At 41.4% G+C, this 21777-nt stretch overlaps 1 protein-coding gene across 1 annotated transcript in view; it reads right to left on the bottom strand.

Annotated features, from left to right (window-relative positions):
• smc1b (structural maintenance of chromosomes 1B) overlaps positions 1 to 19997 on the bottom strand; it is a gene marked incomplete at both ends in the record, with an annotated part of 90963 nt that extends 70966 nt beyond the window's left edge. Inside the window, 10 exons of the mRNA XM_080839780.1 lie at positions 5109 to 5294; positions 5580 to 5787; positions 13160 to 13242; positions 14076 to 14216; positions 15814 to 16072; positions 17380 to 17618; positions 18465 to 18668; positions 19037 to 19149; positions 19260 to 19448; positions 19889 to 19997. Coding sequence (XP_080695906.1) covers positions 5109 to 5294; positions 5580 to 5787; positions 13160 to 13242; positions 14076 to 14216; positions 15814 to 16072; positions 17380 to 17618; positions 18465 to 18668; positions 19037 to 19149; positions 19260 to 19448; positions 19889 to 19997 — 1731 coding nt within the window. The remainder of the gene's footprint in view (positions 1 to 5108; positions 5295 to 5579; positions 5788 to 13159; positions 13243 to 14075; positions 14217 to 15813; positions 16073 to 17379; positions 17619 to 18464; positions 18669 to 19036; positions 19150 to 19259; positions 19449 to 19888) is intronic.
• Between the last annotated feature and the right edge of the window lie 1780 nt (positions 19998 to 21777).

Genomic DNA, 21777 nt, shown 5'->3' with positions numbered 1-21777 from the left:
CGGGAAAGAGGTCTCACAGGCTGCTTTGAAGGAGGTCCTTGAGAAAAGATCTTGTACACGCATCATGGAGCTTTTTGAAGTCTACCGCATGTTTCTCAGGGATAGAAATGGCAATCTCTCAGCATTCTGGATGTCCTATTTGGACAAGGTTGAAATCTTGCTGGGGCTCATTCGAGCATCCAGAGAGGGAGACTGGATGCTACATCTGGCAAGCATTCGAGCAATGATCCCTTGGTGCTTTGCATATGACAGAATTAATTATGCACGATACCTTCCCTACTACTATGCCCAGATGTCTCAACTGCCAACCACACACCCACGGTTAGAAGAGGACCCACCACCATTAAAATTTCATGACAAAATGACTAAGAAGAGTTTGAAAACATTCTCCAATATCAGCGTAAAAAGAACTCATGGAAAGAAAGCCCAGGAGGACATGATCCTTGTGGCTGAAAGCAGGAAGGTGAATATGAGGGATGTCCTTGCTCACCCACTAGGCCCGTTGCCATGGTCACTTGCAAATCCTGATGGGTCCTTACAAAAAACAAACAAGGCTGCACTTGCCAGAGAGCTTGAAAATAATGTGTCTCCTGCAGAACACGTCCCAACCCCATCTACCTGCATCATTGATGGGATGAGCCTGGTCCAGAAAATGAATGGTGACTACAAAACCTTTGCACAGGTGGCAGAGATGGCCTTGACTCGGGTTCTCCAGGAAGCAGCACAAAGTGAAAGGATTGATGTTGTTTTTGATGTATACTGCCAGACATCGATCAAAGATGCTGAACGAGTGAACCGGGGTGCAGACACGACACTCCAGTACAAGAACCTTGCAGGGGGACACCATGTCAGGCAGTGCCGAAAATTCCTTTGCAGCCCCTTCAACAAGACCAGTCTAATCAGATTTCTGGTCATAGAGTGGAAAGGCCCAAAATAAAGAGGAATGCTGCATGGTAAGGTACTGTACATGACCTGTGAAGAAACCTGCTACAAGTTGACAAAAGATAAGTGTGAGGAAGTAGCAGAGTTGCACTGCACGCATGAAGAACCTGATACACGCTTGCTTCTGCATGCATTCCATGCAGCTAATGAAGGCTCAAAGGCAGTCATCGTTACAGCTGAGGACACCGATGTCATGGTGCTTTGTCTTGGCTTCCAGAAAGACATCACATGTCCCATCTATCAGAGATGTTGGACACAGACTCGCACACGTTTTGTTGACATCAGCAAACTGATGAAATCACTTGGAAACAGCATCTGTGACAGCCTTATTGGCTTACACGCCTTCACAGGCTGTGACACTGTCAGTGCATTCGCTGGTCGAGGAAAACTGAATGCCCTGAAGATGGTCAGAAAGGACACGTCCTGCCAAGAGACTTTCAGCCAACTGGGAAAGTCATGGAATGTGAGTGAGGAGCTATTCCTGAAAATTGAGCAGTTTACCTGTGGACACATGTATGTTGCTAATAGCAGCACTAGTGAAGTCAATGAACTGCGCTACCAGCTCTTCTGCACTAAAAGAGGAGAAGTCGAGTCCAGTCAGTTACCACCATGTAGACATTGTCTGTACATGCATGTTCAACGAGCTAACTATCAGGCAGCAGTCTGGAAATGCTGTCTGCAAGCTACTCCTGCAATGCCAAGCCCTACTCAATATGGATGGACAGACAAAGATGGCAAGTTGGACATTCACTGGTTGCGTTCCCCACCTGCACCAGATGTGGACTTGGAGCTCCTTTCATGCAAGTGTGTGCGGTCATGCAAGCTGCCAAATTGCACATGTCTGTCAAATGGGCTGACCTGCACAGGCATGTGCAGGTTACAGATCTGTAGCAACCAAAAATGATCAGATGATACAGAACCAGAATTTGAACTGATGGGGTCAGATGATGAGAGCGATGACCAGTTTGATGAACAACAGTGTGTGTACAGTGTAATCATTTTGATTATATTACTTGCAGTATGGATGTATTGTACATTTTCCTGTATCCTTTACCATTTTTGAAGTAAATACAAGTTTGCTTAGAGTGTCCCCTTTAAAATGATACCAAACACAATGTTTTTAAGCACTGACAAATATCCTGAACTTGAGTCTAAACCAAGATATGTACCAGCGTCTAAAATGCATTTTTTCCAAGGAGGGCGTTAACGTAACAGCTGATAACCCTTCCTGAGTCGTAGCTAAATTAGAGTTATCATACTAAAATATCATCAACAGACATGGATGTTTTCAAAAATTATAAGTAACCTTTGCCCCCTTGAGTGGTACCGACAAGTGAAATTTTGGCCTCTGGCCCATGGACTACATAGGCATTCCTCGTGCATCCACCAACAGTACTTCTCCCATCTAGTGCCCCCCCCCACCCCCACCCCCGCACCTGGGAGTCCCTCATACAGTTTTACGGCCACGCCTCAGATGACTTCACGGGAAGCCATCCCACCTCTGACATAATTTGTAGCGAACAGAGAGCATAGTCAACTCACCTGGCCTGGCTACAGGGTGCCAAACATTCACCCTGACTGCCATACCAAAGAGCATGGTATGGCAGTCAGCGTGCATGTTTGGAATCCTCTAGAACCGGGTTGATCCAGAGGGAGGGAGGGTGGGAGAGATGACGAGAGAGAGGGGAGAGAGAGAGAGAGGAGGGGGAGAGAAGGAGAAGAGAGAGAGAAAGAGAGGAGAGAAAGAGAGAGGTGACTATGCTCTCTGTTCGCTACAAATGGTGTTAGAGGTGGGATGGCATGTCGTGAGGTCATCGGAGGCTTGCCCGTAAAACTGTAAGGCAAGGTCTACCATGTCACTGGAGAGGCTCAAAGCCCTGATGGCCATGTTACATGTAGTGGACCCCAGTGCTTAGGACGGAAATGATAAGCTGAGAAAAGTCAGAACTCTCCTTGACCATTTCAAAGAGCGCTGCAAAGCTCTGCATCAGTCCTTTCGAAATGTGTCCATTGATGAGCGAATGGTGAAGAGTAAGCCCAGATCTGGAATTTGTCAATGTAATAAAAGGTCCAACTCTACTGGCTTGTAGGCCTCTTGGTCCTTTCCCTCTTGGTCTCACACCTGTCCCTCTCGCTGGTCTTGGGCTGGCTGCCAGATTTTCAGGAGCACCCTCTCAACAACGAAATATTGACAGAACTACACTAACTAACTACACTAAAACCATAAGTAACCGTCACATTTTTTCATGAATTAGGTAAGAAAAACATCTTGAAAGGAAAATAAATACTCCTTTATCTCTTCTTCTAAATTTCTTGTAAGTACCTGCTTGCTTAAGCCTTTCAAACGCCAAAATGTAAACCCAGTTATTGTTTGCTATTAGTACAAGGTGTGTACTACAGCTTTGCGGTAAACGAAACACATGTGAATGTTCGCCCTCAATGTCTTATAAATCTACAAATCTAGCCAAGTTGAAAGCCGAGCACAAAACTAAATACAAAGGTTTGATGAAGTTTATTATTTACTCATAGAAACCAATGAGGAAAGCATGCATTTCAGTCACTACTTGTTGGGTGTGTGTATTTACGATGAAACGTACCTTGTGATAGAAACGCAGTCGGATTACTTTTCTCCAGGCGCTTTCTCCTTCCAATCCTCAGTAAAATACAAACTTTTTCTCCACTAGAAATCCATCCAGGAATACTGTGTCTATTGCTTTCTTGGTCACTCATCATTCATTAGAAATGCTGCTTCTTCTTGTGCTGAAAATCGCTGTTTCTCACTGAGGTGTCGCCTACTCGCGGACACCATGTTTGTTTTTCTAACCTCAAAGTCACGTTACTCGCGTAGCTTGATTTGACAAGCTCTGTGGGACTAGCCAAGCAATAAGATGGATTTACAAGCATGCAATCTGATTGGATGGGTCTTGAGCCTTTGTAAAAAAAAAAAAAAAAAATATGATATTTTCTGTTGTCATGGCATCAAAACGTCATCGTCCCAAAAGGAACGATCTGAACACGGGCGGCATCAAGGGGTTAAGGGTGTGGAAAGGTTGAATGTTATAGGTGTGATGTTACAGGTGTGGACAGGTTGGATGTAATAGGTGTGATTTTAAGGGTGTGGACAGTAGGGGTGTGCAAAAAAATCGATTCACATTCGTATCGCGATTCAAGTGCTTCCGATTCAGAATCGATTCATATAACTCCAAAAATCGATTCATAGCGCGAGCGCGATACGGCGAAATGGTTGATAAAAAGCTTCTGAATAGAAAGTTTACCTTTAAAAGTTGTGATGTGCAACAGAAGCGAGCTTCACTGTTGTCTGAAAATGTCAACAGGCAACTGGCTGAAAGCACAGAAGTAGTAGGCTTACCTTTTATTGGTAACCTAACTGTTACGGTTCATTGTTTTTGAAATAAGAGGCCTGACTTCTATGTTCACAGCAAACTTGAAAAAAAGAAAATATTAAGCCATGGTTTAACTGCACTATAGGCTGAGTCTGAAATGTGCACTTTATAATTTTATTTTGTACTGCCCGGTTTGGCAATGTTGTTTTCCGATAAAACATTGCATAAAGCAAGCCAATCCACTTTTCCATGATAAAAGAGCATTAAAATAAAATTAGCGATTAATTAATTTGCGATACATCGCGATTCATTTTGAGTTAACTATGACAAAAATGCGATTAATCACGATCGTTTGACAGCACTAACATTTACATACTGTGAATCAATTTTTTTCAGTCGAGAATCGTTTTTGAATCGAAAATCGATTTTGAATCGAATCGTGAGCCTAAAAATCGGTATCGAATCTAATCGTGACATTTTCTGAATCGTGCACCCCTAGTGGACAGGTAATGACAGATATTTCAGGTGTGGACATGTTGAATGTTATAGGTGTGACTGTAACTGCTTTAGAACCTAGTACACTCACTGAGTAATCCAACCATGAGAATAGACTATTCTCTATATACTATTAAGCTAAAAACCCAAACAGGTGAGAAACCTGTGAACCCCCTGGTGATTGGCCGTCCCTAGTGAACCTCTTGTGATTGGCCGTCCCTAGTGAACCTCCTGGTGATTGACCGTCCCTAGTGAACCTCCCGGTGATTGGCCGTCCCTAGTGAACCTCCTGGTGATTGGCCGTCCCTAGTTCTCCCCATGACTCACATCTAGGTAATCGATCGGCAGGAACGTCTCTGGCTCCGCCATCTCCTGCTTGACAAACTTGATGCAATCACGCGCCACCTTCTCGGTCGACACGACGACGGCATTCATGTAGCGGCCGAACACCTTGGCGACAGCCAGCTGGTACTTCTTATGGATAGGTTGGCACAGGTCCACCAGACGGCCAAACTGAAAAAGAGTAGTGGAGAAGGACGATAACAGCAGATTTTATAGATAGATGGATATGTTTGTGTGCGTGTGTCTATGTATATATGAATGTGTGTCTTGGCATTTGTATATGCTGTGTGACTAATTGTGTATTTTACTGTATCCCCAGATTAAGTAAGGGGTGTTTGTATTTGTGTGTGTGTGAGTGTGTGTGTGTGTGTGTGTGTGTGTGTGTGTGTGTGCATGCGTGATGTGTGTGTATGTGTGTGTGTGTGTGTGTGTGTGTGTGTGCACACACTACCCTACCAGCACATCCGGGTACAGCCTGCGCAGACTCTCCAGCAGCTCGTCTCGTTTCTGCTGGCGTCGGTTCTCGTGGTGGTCCACACGGGCGTTCTGCAGCTCCCCCAGAACCGTCCCCAGCTCCTGGTTCAGCTCCAGGGAGCGCACGCGGCCCGCCTCCAGCTCCTGCTCCAGGCGCTCCTCCTGGGAGCCCAGCTCCTCCACAGACGAACTACACACACAGGAGTACACACACAGATTAACTACACACACACACACAGGAGTACACACAGACGAACTACACACACATAGGAGTACACACACAGATGAACTACACACACACACAGGAGTACACACAGACAAACTACACACACAGATGAACTACACACACACAGGAGTACACACACAGATGAACTACACACACACACACAGGAGTACACACAGACGAACTACACACACACAGGAGTACACACACAGATGAACTACACACAGGAGTACACACAGACAAACTACTCACACAGATGAACTACACACACACAGGAGTACACACACAGATGAACTACACACACACAGGAGTACACACACAGATGAACTACACACACACAGGAGTACACACAGACGAACTACACACACACAGGAGTACACACACAGATGAACTACACACAGTAGTTAGTAAACACAGGAGAACACACACAGATAAACTACACACAGCAGTACACACACAGATAAACTACACACAGCAGTACACACACAGATGAACTACACACAGGAGTTCACACACAGATGAACTACACACAGGAGTACACACACAGATGAACTAGACACACACAGGAGTACACACACAGATGAACTACACACATAGATGAACTACACACAGGAGTACACACACAGATGAACTACACACAGGAGTACACACACAGGTGAACTACACACAGGAGTACACACACAGATGAACTACACACTAGGGCTGAACGATTAATCGCATTTTCGGTTTAATCGCGATATGATGAGACGCGATTTTCAAACCGCAACTGAAATAAAAACCGCGATTAAAATTAAAAATATATAAAAAATGACATTGTGCTCACGTGATGCAACGTGGACACGTAAGGCGAGCGAAAGTCAGTAGGGCACTGGGCTGTATCAGCGTTTCATGCTGCTCTGTAACAATGGCCTCTGGATCAACTCAACAGTCCGAAACCGACACAAATGAGATTTTAGTCTCGAAAAGGAACAGCAAGTCGGTGGTGTGGGACCATTTTGGCTTTAAGAAAGATGATGATGCGCAGTGTCAAGTGTTGTGTAGAGCATGAGTATATCGCTAAAGATATGGCGCCTCTCAGCACGGTGACAAAGCCTGGGTTTAAGGCACTGGTGAATATACTCGATAAACGGTACGGTATACCCTCCCGTACATATTTTAGCCAGACTGCCATACCTGAGCTCTATAATACGTGCAAGTTGAAAGTCGCTGCGGAGCTTAAGACGGTGGAGTTCTTTTCAACTACCACTGATATGTGGTCAAGCCGCACATCTGAGCCTTATCAGAGTCTCACGGTCCATTTCATTGAGAGCGATTTTACACTCAAAGCTCGCTGCCTACAAGCTGCCTACTTCCCAGACGACCACACTGGGGAAAACATTGGAGCCGGCCTAAGGGAAGCGCTTGCCAGCTGGGATCTCCACGAGGAGAAGCAAGTCTGCATAACGACGGACAACGCGTCAAATATGGTGTTGGCTGCACGGATAAATGAGTGGACGAGGCTCCAGTGTTTTGGCCACAGATTACATCTTGCCATTGGTAAGTTATCATGTCGTGTGTGTGTGTGTGTATAAAAGAGAGAGAGAGATTCACCAATTTACAGAAATCAGGGTAGGTATAGTATACAAATCTAATGTGTTGATTAGTAATCCGGAAGCACAATATACAAATATATAAATTATGTTGAGTTGTGGTAAGAGGGTGGGATGAAAGAAAAAGACTTCCCCCCCATTCCTTTTCGAATATGTCAATTTAAATATTATGTGTTTTGATTTATGTGCTTATTTATATGTCTGTTTGTGGTGGAATGCCCACAAGCAAAAAAAAAACACACACACACAAACTGTTTATGTGTTGTTTGTGTGAGATAGAGAGAGGACAGTGGTGTGGATGTGTGTATTTCAGAATAACAGAGGATGTGAGTGTGTAATGGTGATAGCCTTGTATCACAAAACAATTGATTGTAATACACTACTTTGTATTTCTTTCAGAAAATGTCCTCAAAGATGACAGAGTGTCAAGGGCAACAGCAGTGTGCAGGAGGGTGGGGCACTTTTCCCACAGTTGGAAGAAAAAGGCAGCACTAACGGAGGCACAGAGGGAACTCAAACTCCCTGAGCACAACCTTATAACTGAGTGCTCAACAAGATGGGGATCCAAAGAAATGATGATTGCCAGAGTGCTTGAACAGGCCAAAGCCATTACTCAGGTATTGTCTGGTGACCGAAATGCACGCCCCCTAATCCCGACCTGGCAGGATATTGGCGTGCTGGAGTCCATCCACAAGGCACTGCATCCTCTACTGGAATTCACAGATGCTCTTTCTGGAGAGGAATATGTGAGCATCTCCTACCTCAAGCCAGTTCTCCACCTTTTTGCCACATCAGTACTGGCTGAAGATGCTGAGGACACTGACCTCACTCAAACAATAAAAACCCAAGTCCTAGTATACCTCGATAGCAAGTATGGAGACTAGGGCTGCAACTAACGATTATTTTGGTAATCGATTAATCTATTGACTTTGTTTTTGGATTAATCGACTATTCTTACGATTATTTCCATAAATTTAAAAAATGATTCAAAATGTTGGAATTTGAATTTCAAATGAATTTGAGTAACAAATGTAATCATCATAATAAATACATTAAATAGTAATACAAATTAAGAGTGCAAATATGCTTATAAAAGTAAAGAGAAAGTGCAAACTAGAAAATGCATTTCCTGAAGGAAATACCAGTGCATGAAATGCAAAGGTTAAGAAAGGAAGAAGAAAAGAAAGAAGAGTGAAAGAAGGAAAGAAGAAAGGAAAGAAGAGTGTAAGAAGGAAAGAAGAGTGAAGAAAGGAAAGAAAAGTGGAAGAAGGAAAGAAGAGACTCTTATGCTCCCACAGCCCATTCTCTTTGAAATACTGTAGTAGTTAATCTTAAACTACTAATAATTGACCATCATTGAGAAAAATGACAACTTTTCTGTTAGCCATATCTGATATGCAGCAGCTGCTAAACCAAGCTTTGTTTATTGTTTCCATGGTAACATGAGCCATCTCAGAATAATTTGCTTTTCGCAGCTATTTCGCACTTCCTATATGCAATTCCAAATGAAAAGTACCGGTAGCTCTGTTAGCGTCTGCAAAAAAAAAAAAAAAAATATTATTATTATTTTTTTTTATATATTATATGACGCGTCGACGATACAAATCCGCGTCGACCATTTTTCACAATCGACTTAGTCGATTTCGTCGACTAATCGTTGCAGCTCTAATGGAGACCCAAACATCCAGGAGCTTTTGGATGTTGCCTGTTTCCTGGACCCTAGGTTCAGAACTCAGTTTATAAGTGTGGACAACATCCCTGCCATCAAGACCCGACTGAAGACAGAGATGGTAGACTTAGCCAAACGACCATATCATCGGGTAAATGATAGTGATGTCGTAATGATAGTAATGTATTTCACAGAAACACAATATTTCTGCAAAATCTAACTGGAAAACTAATGGCTGTTTTTTTTTTTTTTATCTAGGAGAAGAGATCTCGCACCGACACTTTTCCACAAAGTGCACAGCCCTTGGGGGAAAAGGCGAAGAGGTCTCTTGGCAGATTTTTCCAAGACCAGTGCAGCCACTCCGTCTCTGCCTGTAACACCAGAAGATGTGGCAGAGGCAGAGGTAAACAGTTACATGATGACTCCTGCCAGTGATGGAGAAGAAGATCCCTTGGCTTGGTGGAGGGTGCACGAGGTCAGCTACCCACAATTGTCCACCATGGCCCGCAAGTATCTTTGTGTACCTGCCACAAGTGCTCCCTCAGAGCGTCTTTTTAGCACAGGAGGGAATATTGTGACTTGCACTCGCACATCGTTGAAACCAGCAAAAGTAAATATGCTGGTTTTCTTAGCAAAAAACCTGTGAGCCACTAAGATAAAGCTGTTGGATCATTATGGCTTGCAGTGCCATACTCATTTTTTTATTATATCTGTGAGGTGTGTTATTGCTGTGTATTTCAGAAGTGAGGTTCATCTTTATTATACTTTTCAAATCGTTTTTTTATTGTCTAATTTACAAAGTGTATTTTTCAGTTTTTTTATTTATAACTTTATTTATTTTGATTTTACAAAATATTTTCAAATTAGTAGAGGCAAGTTCTATGTTTCAGTTGTGTGAAATGTTACTGACTTGGGAGCCATAAGATGCTACATTTTGCACATAATTGATAGTAGGGCTGGGCGATATGACGATATATATCGTGAGGACGATAGAAACGTGTCTATCGTGACCTTTCTCCTCTATCGTTTCTATCGTGATAAACTTTTTTTCATTATACAGTCAGCTGGCAGCTTCAGTGGCTGCTAGCAACGTTTAGCTATCGCTGCTAGTTGAGATTCAACGGTGTGTCGCTGGTTTCCCTGGTAACGGACAGACGGTTAGCAGCTAGCCCTGGGTCTACTCTACCTTCTGATTGACGCTCTTTGCCCTGCCATCCACGGACAACTCAGTTTGACCCATCTCTCTGGACCATCGAGGTACTGGGTTCCAGTTTTATTGAGTTATTATCCTGACATTACACACACATACATAACAAGGAGCTCCTTCCGAACTGAACGGCATTATACAAACATTCGTATCGCTCACACACACCGCCAGCACAGCCGCTTGCCGGAGCGGCACAGCACTCTGTGGATTGACAAATACGTCATCGTACGTATTCTGAGCTGTGACCATCGACTTTTGAACTCTGAACATCTATTCGGAACACAAAGAACTGTAAAATACATCGGGATTGTATTGCCATATTGTTATATTGTTATTGCATTAGTTACAGGGTTTAAAGCAAAAAAAAAATCCTGAGCCTGAACTTTTTCTGTGTGTGGTTGAATGCGAGGGGGGGTGTCATCCTGTGACGAGGACACATTTACAAAACAAAAAAACATTAAGAAATGAATGATTGCAGATTATGGTGGGACTTTTGAAACTGCAATACCAAGAAAGGTCAGCAATAGTACTCCACCTCACTACAATATGGTACTAACACATGTAGCATTTACGATTTCTTTTGATATCAAGTTTTGCTGCTAAGCTTTGTCCTTGAAGGATTTCAAGATGACCTGCAATCACAAGGTGACATGTTATAACAGTATGTGAAATTCAGTCAGTGGAAGATTTGATTTGCAACCATTTAATTGAGGATATATTAAAAGGGACAGTGATTCACTTTTTAAACCGTTAAAGTGCAACAGTGAACTTGTAGATAATACTGTGGTTTTATATAACATTTCCATAATTACTTTGTTCAAAATAAATAATTAAATTAAAATATACAAAAAAATTATAATTAAATATACATTTTTAAATAACAAAATATATATATTTTTTAATTCTAGCATAAGTGCTGAGGCATTGGCTATATTCATGTTACTGCCTGGCAAGTGTTGCGTTTTTAATGCGTTTAATGAACAAGGACATTGATGTTGACATTTAAGGAAAAATGCCGTTTTTTAGCTTTTCCGAAATACGTCTTTTAAACTCTGGTGTTATGCCATGTGTGTTTAAATAGCTTGCAAGCTGATTGGATATTGACATTTTAGTCAAAGCAATTTTATCTTCAGCTATTTTTTGGCTTAAATTCACCAGAGGTTGGGCGAGCCTGGAAGACAGATTGTGCTCTGCGATGAACGTACACACGCGTATTTTCAGGGCACACACACGGTCAGTTATTGATGCCGGTACATCAGCTGTGGTTGTTTCTCCCAGTAAAAGCGTTATGTGTTGGATAGCGCCAACAGCTGCTCTATGAGCGGGGTCTAACTCATGACGTGAAAAAACTTTTTTTAGCACAAAGTGCAGAAGCAAGCACCTGCTTCTCTCAACTTCTTACGCCGGCTACCAAAAGGCTTACTATCGTTCCCTATCTCTTCTATCCATGCCCAGCGCCATTTATTTTTAAATCCTTTATCAACAAGGAGGGCATCTTCTCAAGTATTGTTGAACTTAGTCTCCTTCGGTGTGACAGTATCTCTACTCTGGCATCTACGTAGCATAGGCAGAGCGGTGGTGAAAGCATATTTTCCCAAGACCCGCCCCACTCTACTTCTGATTGGCTAATAATGTTATTTTGAGAGCCTGAGAGTCGTGTTCCTTTCATATCATTGGCAGACAAACTCATAAACTCGAAATTAATGGTGATGATATTGAGACGTGTTTTTTTAAATATTTGTTTAGACTTTTTTCCCGCAGTCAAATGCCGCACGCCGGAAATCCGGCACGGTGCCGGAATACTTTAATCCCTGTAGTTAAGTTGTTTATTGATTGTATATTTATAGCAAGCGTGAACGAGAGAGTGATTGGGCATTAGGCCACTGATATTGAATGGGTATGAAAATAGTTATTAAAGCAAATATTTAGAGTAGGTTCATTGAATGTATCCATTTATAATAATTAATATTAGTTCATGTCTTATTTAATACTGAATGGCTTTTATCTCTTCATTATATTTAATATTAGTCAATATTACAGGGGAGTGAGATCTTAGTTACACTCACTCTATACACATCATTTTAGTAGCGGATTAATGCTCCCGCTACATTTTTTCCATTATTATATCATTATCGTGATATATATCGCTATCGTGATATAAAATAATCCATACCGTGATATATGTTTTTTTCCATATCGCCCAGCCCTAATTGATAGTGTTTTATGTATTTTTACAGTGTTTTATACTTACAATGACTGTGTCTAAATTTCTTGAATAATGGCAAAGCCACCGATTTGTTGTTTTTGTTAATAAAAGTTAAATAGTTGACTATAAAATATTGTGTTGGTCATATTTCAATCATTCATTACGTTTTGTTGGGGGAAAAAAGTGTATAAAAAAAAATCGCAAATCGAATCGAAATCGCAATATTTTGGGGGAAAAAAATCGCAATTAGATTATTTTCCCAAATCGTTCAGCCCTACTACACACACACACACACACACACACAGATGAACGACACACAGGAGTGCACACACCGATGAATTACACACAGGAGTACACACATCGATAAAGGGATGATTGGATGATTGATTTCACGTTACATACATAAAATTGAATTGAAATACTACAACTCTTTTAGAGACAGTCTGCAGGATGCAGAAAGTGTGTACATATAGCGTACATACTAGAGCTCTTACATACTACAGACACACACTTCATGTACAGGCAGCAAGAGGAGTACTCACACCATGTCTAGCATCTTTTGCAGAACACTTACTGTTCTGATGATTGCACAGAATGATTAAGAAAAACAAGTACACAAATAGAATAAAGTTAGAAGCAAGCACTGAATATGTCAGTATCAGACAAACCTGCAGGTGGCAGTGTACTCCAACAGTTTGTCAGCTCTCCTCCTGAAGTCTTCCAGCTGAGTCATACAGCTCTTAACATTTGCCTGCGATCAGAGTCCAGGACGGGATAAACTAGAGTTCAACATTTTCTATTTACATCTGACAACAGATCAGGATACCAATACCATCAAAAGTAGCCACAGTAATGCCACTGAGTCTAAAGTCAGCAAAGTCAATGACTTGGAACACAATTCAGACACTATAAATTCGTTAACAGTCTATGCAGTGGTTTCCTTCATTTTACCATCCAGGTACTAAAACATCTACGTAAAAAATATAACTCTTCCGTTGTGTGACTTGGATTTGAGTATATTTAGTGTACTGTAGTGTGTATAATTAAGCAATATAGCACGAGTGGGAGTAGGGTAGGTAAGGGATAATCCCACGGGTGATGTTCAGCCGTAGCCACCAAGGCCTCTCTCGTCCAATCAGAAACAGCTAAATAACGCGGTAGAACCCAATTGTTTTTGTTTTGTTGTATAATATGATATTAGTATATTTAGTGTACTGTAGTGTATAATATGATTTGAGTTTATTTAGTGTACTGTAGTATATAATATGATATTAGTATATTTAGTGTACTGTGGTGTATAATATTATTTGAGTATATTTAGTGTGCTGTAGTGTGTAATATGATTTTAGTATATTTATATGAATGTTAACCTACTGAGTGGTCTCATAAATATGCTCTATTTATTTCTAACTGTGAAGATGTAATGCAATATTATTTTTATTTTTTTTCTCTCCATCCTACTCTTTTCCTTTCTTACAAACACAGACACACTCTCTCTCACTCACACACAAACACACACTCTTTCTCTCTCTCTCTCTCACACACACACGCTCTCTCTCACACACACACACACTCATCCCTTACCTCCACTTCCAGCTTCCTCCTCTGGTCGAAGTCCAGCTTCTCTCTGTCTGCCTTCACATCCCACTGCAGCTTCTCCAGCTGCTGATCCAAGATGGCGCCCTGCTTCCTGGCCACCTCCTTTAGCTTTTTATAGCGCTTCAGCTGCATCGTAACAACAAATCAAAAACAAACAAACAACAATAAGATAGACATATCAATCAATCAATTAATTCATTAATCACATGTTGCCAAATCCCTGGCGTTTAATGTAAGGGAAAACATGGATAAGCGGCCCTTTCCCACTGGAACACCCCCTGCAACAAAGACCTGATGAATGTCACGAATTTACCAATTGACCGATCGCGAAACTCCACCCTAGAACGGCCCTTGTCCAATCATACCTTAGCAACCGCTGCTAAGAGAAGAAGGTCCGACAACTTTGAGGTCTGAGCAGCATGGTTAAACAGTGTGCCTACGGGACTTGTAGGTATGACATGAGGTACCCTGAGAGATTAGAGGGATACGTCGTTTTTTCCCGCTTCCCCAAAGCCCAAAACACAGGCGCAAAGGTGCCAGCTGTGGATTAAACAGTGTGGTCACCCCACACCCAACCCAATATATCGAAAAATGCACATATGTCTGCTCCAAAGTAAATTAAGCTGCTTGCTGCCAGCTAGCTATCGCTAGGTATGATGGCTAACTATCTAGTTGAGAGAAAATCCCCAAACGGTTATGGTTCATGAATACTTGTATTATTACCACTAAAATAACATAACTAGTCTCTCCAATAAAGTGTTCATGTGAATACATTTAAATGTTAATGTATGTGACCGTCTAAATGTCAATGTTACTGTCTGTATGATTGCACGCAGAGCTGTCGAAGCTATTGATAGCAAACGCCAGCATTGAACAAAACTTTTAACGAACACTTTGTAGTTTGTATTTATGCTTGATACAACATTGAACAGAACTTTTAACGAACACTTTGTATGTATGCTGCTGGCGTTCGCAATCGCCAGCTTTGATAACTCAGCGTGCACATTTACAAAAGGTTTTACTGACGGTAACATCAACATTGCATTGATGGATAGTCACCATCCTAGGTAGCTACATACCTCCAGAGTCTCTCGCCAGAGACGGAATAAATAATAAGAATAATCTTTGGAGGTTATTAGCTAGCTTGAAATATTATATACAGATCTTACCCAGTGGTGAAATAACATGACTAGTCTACAAGGTTGTGCTGGTTGCATTTCAATGAAGAGGTTGTAGGGTTTCTATTTTTTTTTTTTATTATTGAGACCTGTATGCCCTGTGCTTCAATTATTGTTGTGTCCACTTCGTTGTTGATCTTAATATTTTGGATATATCCTTCCACTGCATATTGCAGTCCCTTTTGGCTTGATCTGGAGGATACCGTGGAGGTATTACTCCAAAAATCATCACTCATACTGACAGTTATAGCGCTTGTACCCGTACTCGCCATGGCTTTTAGGTGGACAGTTCCGTGAAATGTGTCGGACGTAGCAACAATAACTAGGGGGCGGAGCCCTGGCGATCGGTCAATTGCCAAAACTGAGAGCCTTTTGGTCATGCAATCAATTACAGCTCTTACACAAACAGCCTCTGTGTGCTTCCATGAATGTGTTCCCATAGCAGGTCATAAGTGAACAGGAGGTAAAAGCAGGCTCGGTGTGTGAGTGTGTGTGTGTGTGAGTGCGTGTGCGTGCATGCTCTCTGTGTATGTGTGTCTTTTCACCTGTGCCTCTCCTAGTTGCACATCTGTCCCCCTGGTAGCCTCCTGCTTCTCCACCTCCCTCTCGTAGTTCCTCCAGACCTTCTCCAGCTCCCCCAGCTGCCTACGGAGCTCCTCCATCTCCTCCTCCTTCTTCTCCCGCTGGCGCTGGACCTTCTGCAGGCCCGAGCGGCTCTCCTTGGCCTTGCTCTCGTGGTGAGACGTGTTCACTTTGGCCTTGATGTACTGAGGCCTCTGCAAGCTCAGTTTCTGCTCCTCCCCACTGGAGAGAGTGTGAGAGAGAGAGATGAGACAGAGAGAGAGAGGGAGGGATGCGACAGAGAGAGAGAGAGAGAGAGAGAGAGATGAGTCGAAGAGAGCGAGAGAGATGCACAATGCAAATGCAATTATTTGCCATGTCAGTAAAACTCAGTGAATTTGAATTTCTGAGAAAGAGAGAGGAAGAAAAGAGGAAGGCGAGAGGAAAGAGAGAGGTAGGAGAGAGGAAAGAGAGAGAGAAAGAGAGGTGAAGGAGAGAAAAGATAGGGAAATGTTAGGAAATAGAAGGAGGAAGCTAAAGAGAGGAGGAATAAGAAGTGAGAATAAAAGAGAAAGAAAGAGATAAAGCAGGCAAAAGATGGACAGAGGCAAGGAAGACAGAAGCCAGGTGCAGGATGAGAGGAGGAAAACAAAAGAGTGAGAGGAGAGAGGAGGAGAACAAAAGGATGAGAGGAGAGAGAAGAACGAAAGGATGAGAGGAGAGAGAAGAACAACAGGATGAGAGGAGAGGAGAGAGGAGGAGAACAAAATGATGAGAGGAGAGAGGAGAACAAAAGGATGAGAGGAGAGAGAAGAACCAAAGGGTGAGAGGAGAGAGGAGAACAAAATGATGAGAGGAGAGATAAGTAAAACAAAAGGATGAGAGGAGAGAGGAGAACAAAAGGAGAGGAGAGAAGAGGAGAACAAAAGGATGAAGGAAGGAATGGAGGGTGGAAAACCAAGGAAATGGAAAACAATTCCACTGTTGGTATATATACTCAGTTGCCAGTTTAAAAGGCACACCTAGCAAAAACTAATACAGTCAAATACAACAATCCTGCAATAAATCCTCCTTCAGGACTGTAATGATGTTCAGTTTACGTGGAAACAGTTTAAGAGGTGGCAATTAAACTGCATGATCCTTTTGGAGGGTGTGGCTTGTGGTGCTGTTGAACTGTATGGATTAAACACAAAGGTGTTTCTGTAATCTAGCCTAGCCTCACTGATTGCATTTAGGTGGTCAATATAATAGAAACAAAGTCAGTACAATGGAATACAATTAAACTGCAGCCTCCAAAATGAACACATAGTTGAAGCTCTCTAAATTAGCTTAAATAAATACTGAATATTATTACCTTCATGACGCCAGGTTAAGATATTAGTTTGAGCTCAGAGCTCCTAATAAACTGGCAACTAAGTGTCTGTTGGTGTGTTGATACATGTGACTGTGTACACAGTATGTGTGTGTGTGTGTGTGTGTGTGTGTGTGTGTGTGAGTGTGTGTCAGTGTGTGTGTGTGTGTAAGTGTGTGTGTGCGTGACGGTGTCCTACCGGATCTGCTTCTCTATCTGCTGGAGCTCTCGGCTCAGACGGCCGTGCTCCTTCTTTTGGCTCTTCACCGTCTGCTCACACGCCTCCAGAACTTTCTTCTGGGCCGCGGCGGCGTCCTGGCGCTCCCTCAGGCACACGGAGACGGCCTGCGTGCCGCGCTCGTTGCAGTAGAGCTGGAACAAGTTCTGCTGCAGCCTGCACTCTCCCACATCATCCAGCAACGCCTGGAACTTCATCGCCTGGAGGACATAATGGAGATCAGATTCACATATACAGTGGATAATGTGTTTTAAATATTTAATAGTATACATACAGTATACAAATATTCACACTAAAAGAATACATTTGCATACGCAATTCATAATTTGTGTTTTTATGCATACATCACACGCAAGTGTTTTAAAATATTTGCATATTCACACAGCAGATGAACCAAATTGCAAAACAATAAGCGAATACTGACATTTCTTTACAAAGTTCGAATAGTGATTAAAGATAATGATTCAAACGTTCATGCACGTCTCATCTCGATCATCTGTTTCTAACGGTGCAAACCCATGACAGCGACGCAACCCGCTTCCATCGCTTTGAGTGGGCGTGGTGTATAGCATAACAGACTGGACTAGTGAGCTAGTGAGCAGGCTAGTCAGTTAGCAGCTATCTAGTCACTAGTCTTTATATTTAAACTGTCATTGTGTTCAAATAAGCCCAGGATTAAATATATAACATACCAGGAGCATCAACAAGCCCTTACAATGCCATCCAAGCCTTTCTTTTTAGCAAATTAAACGACCAAACGATGCCACAGTCCTACAATTTTCAAACCGTCAGACGACACCACACAATCTTATTGGCCGCTGCCAGAAAAAAATCGCTCCTCATTTGCATAAGTTTCAACATGTTCGAATTTAGAAATCGCGTCACTCATAACGGTGTCATGGGTTTGCACCGTCAGGCTTTACCTCCGCCTCTCATCTCCATCCATCTGTTTCTCAGGCTTTACCTCCGCCTCTCATCTCCATCCATCTGTTTCTCAGGCTTTACCTCCGCCTCTCATCTCCATCCATCTGTTTCTCAGGCCTTACCTCCGTCTTGTCTCTGGAGACCTGTTTCCTCTCGGCCGTGGCGGCCTTCTTCCTGTTGAAGTGGAACTGCGTGTCCTCCTTGGCCTTCTGCAGAGCTGCGCACTTCTTCTCGTACTCGTCGGCAAGCTCCAGAGAGTTACTGATGCGCTCAAACATGCGCGTCCGCTCCTTGGCGTTCTTCATAGCAATAGACTCCACAGCGCCCTGATGGGGAGTGATTTTAGTCGCACACAGGACAAGATGTTGGTGTCAGTGCGGTTAGTGTGGGTTAGAGAGCCTCACACAATGGTCAGATCTCTCACGTTTATCACTATACCTAAACAAAACAGCTTGCATCTAATATAATCAAATGAACAAAGATGTCTACCAAGATTGATATGTGTGCCTTTTACAGTGAAGATGACAGTGAAGATTGAAATACTTTGTGCTATTCCAGGCAGAAATTCTAAAGTCTTAACATGAAGTTACAGTTGGAACTTTCCCTCAGATCTCCAAAACTAAAACCAAAAGTATTTTCATTTCAGATGGATTTTATTTATTAAATCTAAGAAAATTCTTAAGAGGTAATTCACCTGGTACACCAGACAATTCCTGGCTTTCACCACTATGCCAATCTTCTCCAGTTCTCCTGAGTACTTGGCCAATGTCACTTGTTTGCCATTGATGTGATATTCAGAAGAGTCACCTAAATGACACCTTTACATTTGAATTTGTAACACGTTCTTTTTTACTTATAAACGTCTTGCTTCAATAGTGTCAAGTTACTTAACGTACTACTGTATCCGAAAATCATACCTGCAACGATCCTGCAGAAGTTCAGTTCTTCGTCGTTATCGTTGCAGTATCGCATAGTTACACTGGCTGTTTTGGAAACGGCCTTGCCAATATGAGCTCCATGAATGAGGTCTCTGGTGTGTTTCACCCTCAAATTCGCAGCCCGCTCGCCCATCACAAACCCCAGGGCATCCATGACATTGGACTTCCCTGAGGGTAAAAACATTCGACAAAAGGCATGATGTTGGGAATAACTTTCCCTGTGTTTTTTTATGTGCTGATGACATCTGAATTAAACGTCATTATACTCTTGACAGATACCACACATTATGTAAGAATCAAGCTAAAGAGACTTGGATGATATTTTTCATTAGCTAGCTTCCGTTGGAATTTCGAGCTAAGAGGCTATGCAACCCCCAAAACAACTTCTGAAATGGTCATATTTCATTTCATAATTGTGTGGACCTGTAATGTTAGTTTCAGAACAAAGGACAAATGTCCATACCTTGTTTTTCGTTTTTTGAGAATTATGTTTATTTTGCGACATGACTTGGCATGATATTAAACTTAGTTTACTGAACAGCTACCTCTTAGCTTTAATCAGTGATCTGCCGTTAGCCAAAGTAAGCTAACTAGCGTCAGCTACTTACCTGAGCCATTTGTTCCAATAATACAGTTAAACCTTTTAAAAGGACCAATTACTTGTTTCCCCCGCCATGATTTAAAATTTTCGACGTCTAACTGCTTTAAGTACCCCATTTATAGTGACAAAGGTAATAGCATTAAGTTCTGCGTGACATAAAGCTGTGAGAAGTCTGCAATGAGCAAGTGAGTGTGAGACGTTGAGGGAGTGGCGGGAACCTACAGTAAACGTCATTCACTAGTGACTAGATCATAGGAAAATGTCTACTATGGTATGTAGAAGGTTGATCAAACAGTACCTGTTCAAAAATGCAGTACTTTTCCAAAAGTACGGATAAATCAAATTATATTATAATAATTTTGTTTCTTGTAACCATTTTAGGCTTACATGCCTAAACGTATTATGCAGCAGTGGCAATAAGTTTAATAGCCAAAACAGGCTAGTGAAAGTATTATAATTATTACAGTGCATGAAATGCCCTGTATTGTTATTCCTAGGCTTCTTCTTATTATTATTCTTGTTACCTTTTTCTGCGATTAATTCAGCCCGAACCGCTTAACGTAGAAGGGTATTTCTTAGAATTGGGGCCTATTTCAGTCCACAAGGTGTAATTATATTGAAAATGAATTAAATCTAATACATTTTAGATCCATTAATTAGTATAGACAAAAACAAGCCTAGACTTTTTTTATGGTTGCTCTTACTAATGATTTTCACACATTTTATTAGTGTTTAGTGGTACAATATCTGTGTTTTGGTGTTGTCCACCAACATAGTTTTCACATGTCGTGCCATATCTCAAGCATTATTTATCACAAATTAATAATAAAAATATGCATAATGAATTTAATGTTACTTGAACTAATAAACTACATGCACAGATTAAGCATATATATGCATTTTGTACTTTATTTTGGTTAATTTCTACCTGTCCCATGGTTTAGCCGTCATTACCATCACACTCTGCATAAAGGCACTTTCCTACAGTTTTTTCATCAAATGTTTATTTGGTGGCCATGGTAACTAAATATCATAGTGGAGCACATGTATTTCAAGCTGCAAGACTGATGCCTTGATGTCCAGAAAATTAAGTAAATCTACTCTTTATTCTTTGTGTGGGGCATGCGCACTTATTATGCGTCATTACCACATGTGTTGTATTTCTGTATCTTTGAATTTTTTAAAATTATTTTTATGATTTTAATAGTTAAAATGGTGTACATTACATGTAGAAAGTTAGCCACACTTGCTTAACCATCCTCTTTGCTAGTAAGGCTATTTTTTTGGCAAAAATGTCATTACCAGCACATTCATTACCAGCACATTACAGCTTGTTGCTATAGGTTACGAAGTGATTTGTCATCACCGCAACTGTAATGTCATCACCATCACATACATATTTTTGCCAATAAATTATGTATAAATTACAAAACATCCAACAATTATATATTTTGGACAATGTTGGACAATCTAAATGATCACTGTATAAAAAAAGTTGAGACATGGCATTTACTTGACTACTTGATTATATTCAATGATATATGACATATACTTGACATTTAGTTAAGAAAATGGCAAAAAAATCTGATTCTCTTATCTTTTGGTCTTAACCCTGCTCATAACGTTGCTTCTGACTAAAGGACTAGTTTAATGTATACCAATTAGTCAAATTTGGAATTAAAATTTTCTAAATTTCAGCAACCCAATTTGGCCCTTAATCTAAGAAATACCCAGAAACTTCATTCAAACTTTGTCGCGTAGGTCTTGAAGAGGACACTTATGCTATGTATTTTTCACTTTTCTAAACTTTATACTTTTTAAGATATTAAATAAAAACGAAACGAAATGTTCCCATTGACTTACATTGGGCCATTATGACATCATAATAGGGTCTTT

The sequence above is a fragment of the Sprattus sprattus genome (assembly GCF_963457725.1).
Source record: "Sprattus sprattus genome assembly, chromosome: 5".
NCBI classification, from domain to species: Eukaryota; Metazoa; Chordata; class Actinopteri; order Clupeiformes; family Clupeidae; genus Sprattus; species Sprattus sprattus.
The sequence above is the reverse complement of the archived record's forward strand: the minus strand, read 5'-3'. Positions and strand labels throughout refer to the sequence as shown.